The 10,247-nt window shown below is 50.8% G+C and overlaps 1 protein-coding gene across 1 annotated transcript in view; it reads left to right on the top strand.

Moving 5' to 3' along the window:
- The window catches only part of Xkr7 (XK related 7), a 29,732-nt gene extending 23,291 nt beyond the window's left edge, over positions 1-6,441 (top strand). Inside the window, exon 3 of the mRNA XM_031372316.1 lies at positions 67-6,441. Within this exon, the coding sequence (XP_031228176.1) occupies positions 67-1,022 (956 nt within the window). The 3' untranslated portion in view covers positions 1,023-6,441. The remainder of the gene's footprint in view (positions 1-66) is intronic.
- The last annotated feature ends 3,806 nt before the right edge of the window (positions 6,442-10,247 follow it).

Raw genomic sequence — 10,247 nt, forward strand, 5'->3', positions numbered from 1 at the left:
CTCTCCAGACCCCAACCTGGACCCACCCCTAACCCAGCCCACCCCACCCCTACCCTGTCTCCACAGCTCTCTCCATCTCTGCCTCCCTTGTGTCCCTGGCCTGGACACTGGCATCCTACCAGAAGGTGCTGAGAGACTCAAGAGATGACAAGCGGCCTCTATCCTACAAGGGTGCTGTGGCCCAAGTGCTGTGGCACCTGTTCACCATCGCGGCCCGAACCCTGGCCTTTGCCCTCTTTGCCAGTGTCTACAAGCTCTACTTTGGCATTTTCATCGTAGCCCACTGGTGCATCATGACCTTCTGGGTTATCCAGGGTGAGACAGACTTCTGCATGTCCAAGTGGGAGGAGATCATCTACAATATGGTGGTGGGTATCATCTACATCTTCTGCTGGTTCAACGTCAAGGAGGGCCGCAGCCGCCGTCGTGTGACCCTCTACTACTGCATCGTGCTGCTGGAGAACGCAGCGCTCACTGGCTTCTGGTACTCCAGCCGCAACTTCTCCACTGACTTCTACTCACTCATCCTGGTCTGTGTGGTGGCCTCCAGCTTTGCGTTGGGCATATTCTTCATGTGTGTCTATTACTGTCTCCTGCACCCCAATGGCCCCATGCTGGGTCCCCAGGCACCTGGCTGCATCTTCCCTGAAGCCCCAGGGCCTTGTGGCCCTCCAGCCGATGCTATCACAAGTCCACCAAGGTCTCTGCCGAGGACTACAGGCACTGAGCGGGATGGGGTTGCAGTGGGAGGTGAGCGAGCTGGGACCCCTACACCACCTGTCTTCCAGGTGCGACCCGGTTTACCTCCCACGCCAGCAGCCCGCCCCTTGCGGACAGAGGGGCCTGTCATTCGGATTGACTTGCCTCGGAAAAAGTACCCGGCGTGGGATGCTCATTTTATTGACCGCCGGCTCCGGAAGACCATTCTGGCACTGGAGTATTCTTCACCTGCCACACCCCGGTTGCAGTATCGGAGCATGGGCACCTCCCAGGAGCTGCTGGAGTATGAGACCACAGTATAGTCACAGTCTGCCTCCCAAAAGGAACAGACTTGGCTGACCCCACATTGACCACAGTGTTGAGTCTGGATTTTTCAGAGCCACCAGGCTAAGTGGGAGTAGATCTTTGGATCCAAGAATGGCCCCACCATTGGGATCCCTTAGGGGAGAGGGCAACCCTGTGGAGGCCCTAGGCCTCATTTTAAGCCCTGTGGCCCATTCTCTAAGTTCCCCTGGACCAGGGCACAGGGAGTCAACTGGTGCTACCCCTCATGGACTGCCCCAGTCTCTTGGGGATGCCATATAATGCTTGGCACAGGGGTCTTTACTCTCCCTGGCCTAGATTCACCCCACATCATCCCTGGTGGGCCTACAAAGAGAGAAGGCACTGCCTGGGGCCCAAGCACCCCTCAGAGAGTGGGGGAAGGGCTGCTGTGTGGTGGGAAGGGATCTCTGACAGAAGGATGGAGAAGGCTGTGGGGGGTGTGGGATGAGTTGGGGGGGGAAATCTCTGGACAGGGTTGGCACAGTTCCTATAGGAAAGGGAGCTGGAACTGTAGAGAATTAGAGCAGAGAGTGGGGGAGGGGACTTGGGGGTCTGACAGCACAGGTGTTGGTAGGATAGAGAACCCTGAGGAGTGAAGACTGAGAGCAATATGAAGGGGTACAAGTGTAGGTTGGGGTACTGCTTGGGAGGCACACTTGGGGGGAGCTCTATTATGGATGAAGTCTAGGCCCCTCAAGTGAAAAGTCACAAGGTGCCATTTATTCTAGATGTGCAGATGGGATGCGCCCTCTAGAGGAAAGTCTTAAGCACAGCAGATTAAATGTCCAGGGAGATGCTGCCCAGTCCTACTATAGATGAGGCCCTATAGCCTCACTCTATCGCACTGAGAGAGGACCTGTTGGGGAGACATCTAGGTTCTAGAATACCTCTTGATAACATGTCCTATGGAGCTGCTGATCTTTTATAAGGATCAAAGACCTGGAGCCCTGATGCTCTGATGTGGAAGATTCTAGCTTCTACTGTGGGTGCCGGGGGCGAGGGAAGCGTGAGTCACCTGGGATGTTCTAGAATGGGTGCTTTAGTTCTAGGCTGCCAGGGCTTATGGGAGTTCTAAATCTCCTTCTACATCCCCAGCCCTATCTTCTCTAAAAGGAAACTGCCCTCAGGACCCTTGAGACATTTCTGCTGCTAAGTGGTTCTCAGCTGGAAAACAAAAAAATAACTCTGGGGACATGACATAAATTTTGGCTTCCTGCCACCCTGCAGTGAGGTTCTCTGGGGCAATATCTGGGAGACTAACTTGCTTTGCCTCAAATCTGCCAAGGCCCCAGGCCTGTGACCCATACCAATGGTCCAGATACCCTAGGTTGCACAAAGGACCAGTCATCCTGGCCTGTGTCCCTGGCCTGGGACAGCCAGTCTTGACTGGCTTGCACGATGACGAGACAGTGGGGCTAGGAAGTTTTGTGAAATCAAAGATGGAGTTCTAGGCAGGTCCTAGAGTCCCTTGTTACTCTCTTATGCCAAGTGAGGTGAGCTCACTGGAAGGGGACAACCTGGGACTTTAGGGACAAGTGCAGATAGGGCTGGGAGTGCGGTGGGCCATGAGAATCCTAGACTATGCAAATAAGAAGTATATAGCCCTCCCTGGCTCAGCTTTTCTTGGAGTTACAGATAGAAAACTGAGGCTCAGAGTGGCAGCTACTCTCACAAGGTCCCATCCGTACAGATGTGGCAAATGGTTGATTTGCTGAGGATGCGCAGGAGTGTGTGTGTGGGGGGGGGATTCCACACTTAAACGGTGAGGCAGAGAGGGCACACAAGAGCACACATCATACCAGGATATGTGCCATCATGCCTGGCACCATGGGTAGCTACATCTGTTCTGCCAGTGCTGAATGTTTTTTTTTTCTCCTGCCACCCAGGAGCCCTGAGAGGCTTCCAGAGTGACAGGTAGCTCTATCCTGACCCAGGCCTGCTCTGAGGGAGTCATCCACTCTCTTTTCTCTCTACCCAGGGCTAGCTTTGGAAACTAATTTCATGGCCAGCTATACACATGTCACAGTCTGTAAGACAGAGCATTGAGGATGAGCTCCAAACCCAAGCCGCTTGTTTCTGCAGGGTTCATGGTGCCAGGAATTGCCATACCATTATTTACCTGACACTCTTCCTCTGTGTGAGGCACCCCAACAAGATCTATACACCTATCTACACATCAATGAGGTGACATCTGGGCTACCCTTGACAAGTTATTTTACACCCCCGGCCCCAGGAATAATAGCCCTGTGGATGCCCCATTCTCTAGCAGCCTAGAAGGAAAGGTTCCTAATCCCCTAGCTGGTTACTGCAGGAGTTCAGGGAAGGCAGGGAACCAGGATGAGCAGAGCTAGGTATGGCTTGAGGCTGCTGGGAAGCCATGGCCACATTTTTCATTCTAATCTCACAGAGCTTTTCCCAGGACCCTGACTGTAAGAGGATCTGGGTACCAGGGAAGGTCATGGTCAGAGGCCCTCACCCTTCTCATTATCTGGACAGAGCTCACCTCCTCCTAGTATTCCCCCTACTGCCAAGCTCAGGACCGCATTCTTCCTGGCTTGAGACCTCTCGTCATCGTTGGCCTGTCTTTTTGCTTCACTGGGGCAGAAGAACCTGAGTTGGGGAAAGCCCCATCTTCTTGGAGCTGTTTTTTGGTTCCTTTCTCTGACACAATCTACCTCAGCTGGTCTCTTTCCCCTGTCACAAGTGGTCCCCTGGGGCCTGCCACTCCTGTTCCCAGACCATCAACCAAACCTGGATTCTTAGTTCTTCCCTCCATCCCTATAAGGTTCTTTCAGTGAGAGAGGTCTTTTAGAACTACAACCTTAAAAGGAAGGGGCCCCTGTAGGCCCCCAAAGTCACTTGTCGTTCATATCTATCATATAGGAGAAATGGAGGGGACCACACATTTGCCCAAGATCACACAGCAAGTAAATGGACCCATAGGGTTCTCCTGGGCATCAATTAAAGTGAATTCTGTCTTCTTCAGAAGCAGCAGATAACAGGACATCTTGAGAACAGAAATACTAGGCAGGCCCTGCCCTACTATCTAATCCTGAGCCATTCCCTTCCTAAACCATGCCTCCTATGCCATGAGCTTCTACCCTCAAACTGACTCCAGCTGCTGGCTGTGCTCCCCAGTCCTCCCCAGGCACCATGCATCCCCAGCTGCACCTCCACTCACCAATGTACCATGTGCCTTGTAACGGTCACCACAGCCGACAGCACGGGCCTCCACCCTCCCCTGCAGGGACTGTCTAAAGATATGGGCTCGGTCCCTTCCTCCCATTATCCCCGAATCTGCCTTATTCTCAGCCAGATCCCTCCTGCACCTGTGTCTCCCTGAAACTTTTCACCTTGAGGGCTGGAGAGACAGGGACCCAGGAGGGCGAGACTGTGAGTGTGCAGAATCCCAGGAGAGAACCAGGGAGCTTGGGACGGTCCTCCCCAAACAGTCCCCTGAAGACTGAGGTTCTGCAGGCCTCTCCCCTTGCAGCGTGCCTGGGTTTGGGGTCTATAAAGGCCTGACAGTGGGAGGAAGGTTCTCTAGGTGCATGAGCATAGACTCAGGTACAGGCAGAAAGGAAAGTGGGGCAGGTGGAGGTTTGAGACAGCAGAACTGTGGAGACAGACAGGAGGGTGTTCTGTGCCAACTAGGCAATAAGGTTTAGGCTCTGGAAAGCAACCTGCTGGCCACCAGTTTGAAGCTTCTAATCTATCTACCCCTCCAGGGTTATCAGGAGCCTCTAGGACTTGGTTGTATCTATCCCTAAATGTCACCCTGGTTGTCTGGAGGACTCCAGGTCCCTGACTGTTCCCAGCATCTGATGAGGGGTCGGCTGCTTAGGGTTTGGAGTCTTTTCCAGTTTGGGAGCTCCTGATTCAGAGGGACCCTCTCCAAGTAGAGGGAGAGTCTAGGCACAGGTTTCTAACTTAATGCCAAGAGCCCTGATCCTACCCCTCTGCTGCCCCACAACTTTTCTGAATCTGCCTCCCTCTCAGACTGAGCCAGATGAGGCTGCAGGAGGGGAGCTGAACTCTCCAGGCAAGTGTTTTGTGGTGTCACGATGGAAGGATAGGGTGAGCGCCAATTCCCACAGGAAGCATGGGTTAGGGACCTGCATCCCTTTTCTAGTCAAGGACACTTCTGAGGCTTAGAGAAACAGGACACGTGTGCCCTTCTGGTTGGGACACTGAACTCTTGGTTGACACCGGTAGATGCAGGAGAGGAAGAACAGTATCAGGACAATGCAGGAGCTGGGGTAAGGAGGGACCACTCCATCCAGGTCTGATTCCCAGAAGCAGACTCCCCAGGGTACAGAAGTGCTCCCAAGCTCAGCCCCTTCCACTGTAACCTCACACCGAGGCCATCCCTGCTCAGCATCTCTGGCCTTTATTCTATGCACAACTCTCTAAGAGTCCCCAGGCCAGGCTGGATGGTGGAAGCTCAGGATACCTGCAATAATGTTAAAGTGGAGGGGGTCTTGGGAACAAAGATGGGGTGAGGATGGCCACAGAAGAGAAGAGGATATTCCTCTTCATCCAGACAGGCCTAACAGGACTCTTTCCCTGCCCCTCTCCTGTCTGTTTCCAAACCGGACATAAGAAAGGGTCCGAATATCCCCAGAGCCCTCAGGATTCCCTGAGGATTTTGTGGCTTGAGAAGTTTTTTTCCCCTTCCCCAACAACAACAACAAAAAAAGGCCACCTTAATAAAGCATTAAAAGCTCACCACCTTAGATTAGCAAGTTGAGTGGATTACAGATGCATCCGAGTGAGGATGCCAGTGGTGCGTCAGCTTCCAGGACTCAAATATGAAGGACTTCTGCATTCTGTATTGGATGGCTCAGTGCAGAGTACTCACTGATGCTTTACCACTGCAGACCCTTGGGAGAAGCCTGGAACCCCCAAATTTGGCATTGGTGGCTTAATACCCAGTTACTTCTTAGTTTACAGAAGGGGCAGGCCCAGAGATGGGAGGCAACCTGCCCAAGCTCACACAGCAAGCTGGTGGTAATATAGGACTAGAGCCAAGGTCCCTCGGGAGGGGGATCCCACCAGAATACCTTCACCTCTGATACCTGCCACATGTCCACAGGAACCGCTAGCCATGCCTAAGGGCCCGATTTCCCTGTCAGCACAACTCCAGGTGACTCTTCCCCTCTGTGGTCAGTCCAAACTTCTGCCCGCTTCTTAGCCCACTCCTAGGCCCACTTCCTGGTATTTACTACATCTGTGCCATTCCCAGCCCCACAGCCCAACTTGCCCTTTCGAGCTTTCCCTGGGCAGGGGAGGGCCCACGCTGGGGCTTCTGTACTGAGACTTTTGTACACCACAGACTTTTTGTATATTTTTAATTTTGCTGCGACATGAGATATTAAAAGTCATTTCAGTACATTCTGTTTGTGTCCTGTTTGGTTATTCTGAGCCAGGGCCAGGGGACGAGAACGAAGAACCATTTACCATCAGGATCCTTTAGAGGTACGTGAGCGGGTTAAGAGCGGAACATTATCCAGACCTCGCTGTTGATTGGCTAGACCATCAATCAATCAACCAGACTCTCAGCCTGAATCTTCCTAGAGATTTTCTCCAAGTCCGTTTTACAGAGAAGGGGGGATGGTCAGAGATGGGAATGTACTGTTCCAAGGTCCTAGAAAGAATTCTTACAGAAGCCTGACTCAGCCAGAAGTTTCCATCTCGACTGAAATATGCACTGTTTATGATGTGTGTGCCAAGGAAATATTCTATGTACGGTGACGCACGCTCAAGAGCTGACCTTGGGTTTTGGTAGAAGAGGTGCCTTCCTGTTAGGGTTTCTACTCCCGCTGTGCTAGGGATTGGGTACAAGGGGGCACGCTATCATAATCTGGACCCAACCCAGGGTTTGACTCTAGCATAACACTTCCTAAAATTCAGAGTATGAAAACCAGTTTTAGCTCGCACGCTTGATCTTAGCCAAAAGGTTGAGAAGTGGATAAAGTGGTTCATTTCAAATACAGGCTTCTGCATTTCAAAAGGTCTCAGCCAGGCATGGTGGCACACCATGGAATCACAATGCATGGGAGGTGGAAACTGAAAAATCAGACATTCAAGGCATCATGGGTTACATGAGATCCCGACTCCAGAACAAAAAGGTGTCTGTGTGAGGGGGTCTGAAGACCTCACTCTAAGGACCTCTGCATTATATCGTCCTGTAAGCCTGGTGGTGACCTTTTCTTGGGGTAGAACTTCTCGTTTCTTCAGAATAAAATCAACCTTTTTAGCCGATGCCACCTTTTTAGAAGACAGACCCTAGACACCATTTGAGGCATGTGTTAATGCCACCCAGCACTTCAACAAATAAACCAGAAGCCCCGAAAACACAACCTTAAAGGAGGAAGGGTTTATTTAGGCTCACCATGTCCATACCTGCTAGGTTCCATTTGTCTCAGGACCGGCGTGGGCTGCTGCAGAGCACCGTGGCAGGAAGTGTCTGGTAGGAGCACAGTGGCTTGCCTGGTGGCAGACCAGAGGCCTAGAGAGACAAAGAGCCGTTGGGCACTGCCATCTGTAGTCAGGGTTATCTTCCACCTCAGTTTCGATGCCACAGGAATGGAGTTCACAGACAAACCCAGAGGAGTGCTTGAAGTAGTTGGGAGTCTAGGGCTTCCTGTTCTTTTGTGGTTGGAGTTGAGCTAGCTGGCACCAGATGTGCTTTACAACGGAACCAAGTTCTGGCCCACACGATGTGAGCGGTAGAGCTCAGTGCTACTTTAGGGCATTCGTTTGAAGGAGGGAGTGTCAGTCTGCTCACAGCTTATGGCACTGGCTGAATGGATAGAGGGGAACCATAGTATGGAGCAATGGCAGCAAGACAGGATGTGCTGGGTCCCGACACACCTATGTAGACTGTAGGCATCGACTGTTAGGATAAGAGGTAAATTATCACATCGAGGCCACTGCTATGTAGCTCTCAGTTATAGCCAAATGGATCCTGGTTGGTGTGTCTGAACCACTGGCTCCTAAGGGAAGGTGTTTTGTTTTGTTTTGGTTTTGGTTTTGGTTTTTATGAGTGTGAGTATTTTCCTGCATATATGTCTGTGCACCATGTGTGTGCCTCGTGCCCAGAGGCCTGAAGAGGCCTCATCAGATCTTGTGGAGCTAGAGTTTCAAGTGGTTGTGAGCCTCACCACCACCACCACATGGGTGCTGGTAAATGAACTTGGATCCATCAAGTGCAGTTAATGGCTGAGCTCTCTCCAGCCCCTATAGGAAGTATTTTGAAAGCTCACCAACAATGTTTTCTTCCAGAACAAAAGACAAGGGGAGAAGCCCTCGGTGCCACCTGACTGATGCCTCTATGGCTTTGCTACTCTGTAGCCATATTGCCAATTATATTGCTTGCTAGGGTGCTCATGGCGTGATCCACAGACGGGAGAACATGATGGGGAAACATTTCCTCAGAGTTCTGGAGGCAGAACGGGGCTGGTTTCTCCCGAAGCCCCTTTCCGTCGCTTGCAGATCCAGTGTCCCACTGCATTCTTGGGTAGACTCTGTGTGTACGAATGTCCCTAGTGTCTTTTTATATGTGTCAAATCTCTTCCTTTGCTTATACAAGTCCTTGTAACAGTGGTATTTCAGCTTAATTGTTTCTTCTAACTAAAAAATTCTAGGCTAGGTATAGTGGTGCACACCTTTAACTCTGAATGTGGGAAGCAGGGGCAGATCTATCTCTGTGAGTTCAAAGCCAGTCTGGCTGGTCTACAGAGCAAGTTCCAGGACAGTGAGGGCTACACAGAGAAACCCTATCTCAAAAACAAAACAAAACCCAAACAGTATTTGTTTGTGTTTTTTTAAAGATTTTTTATATGTATATGAGTGTTCCATCTGCATGTACACTTATATGCCAGAAGAGAGCATCAGACTTCAGTATAGATGGTTGTGAGCCACCATGTGGTTGCTGGGAATTGAACTGAGTACCTCTGGAAGAGCAGGCGGTGCTCTTAACCCCTGAGCCATCTCTCCAGCCCTTGTCTGTTTGTTTTTACAGTACTTCACATAGAACCCAGGGCTCCTTGCAGGTAAGGCAAATGCTCTAACATTGAGCTGCACTCCAGCCCAACTTAATTATTGCTTTATGGGACATATCTCAGGACTGAGGCTAGGGTTCAGTTGGTAGTGTGCTTGCCTAGCATGCACAAAGGCCCTGGGTTCTGTCCCCAGCACTGCACAAAGTGTAACCCCTGCACTCGGGGGATACAAGCAAGCAGGAGTATCTAAACTTCAAGGTCACTTTTGTTTGTATAGTGAATTCAAAGCCAGCCTGGGCTACAAGAAACTCTGACTTAAATAAATAAATAAATAAGGATGAATAAATAAATAAGTGAATTAAAAGCTCTATATCCAAATACTGTTATATCTTGAAGTACCAGAGGTTGATGCTTCAATATGCAAATCTGGAGGCACATACAACTTATCTCAGGAAACAATAAAGTAGAACAATATAAGGATGTTGATGCCATTGTTGAATTGCTCAGCTAAGCAGCCCTGAAAACACTCTCAGACTTCTGCTGAGCCACCTGCGGTCAGAATTGGCTGTTTGTCGCAGCCAGAAGCTGCACAACTCAGAACCACATGTTTGCTCAAGCTGCTTCCTCTGCTTAGAGCAAGCTAGCCTGCATCACCCTTCCAGGCGGAGCAGGAATACCCTCTGCACACAAGCTGCTTGTTGTATAGCAGAGATCTTCTAGGTAAGCTGCACTTTCCCCTCTCTGCCTCGGACCGCCATCGACAATAACCTCTTCTGCCGCTGGGTGCAGAGGTGATCTTTATAATCCTCTCCAGGGCAGTCCGGGCAGCTGACGTAACTGGGGCTGCAGTCCGGCTGCCACACTGATGATGCTGGCAGCCGGGCGTTCTCTGGCTCTGCTTATCTCATTTTTGATTCCCTGGCTGATTTTATTAATGTGTGTTATCATTATGGTGCTGTTCCGTTTTGTCCCGAGAACAGCTTTCTGAGCAAAGCACCATTATTATCCTGCTTTTAACACATGAGGACTCTGAGGCTCTGAGACACGAAGTAAATTGCTCAAGGTCATTCATGATTGAACCCTAGGTGTCTGTCTCTGGATGATTTACTGACACTAAGCACTTGATCAGATCATGGCGCTGGGGTGGGTTCAGCAGGCAACACAGAGGCCATTTTCTTTTTCTAGTCATCTCCGTGT

The sequence above is a fragment of the Mastomys coucha genome, unplaced genomic scaffold, assembly GCF_008632895.1.
Source record: "Mastomys coucha isolate ucsf_1 unplaced genomic scaffold, UCSF_Mcou_1 pScaffold15, whole genome shotgun sequence".
NCBI lineage: Eukaryota > Metazoa > Chordata > Mammalia > Rodentia > Muridae > Mastomys > Mastomys coucha.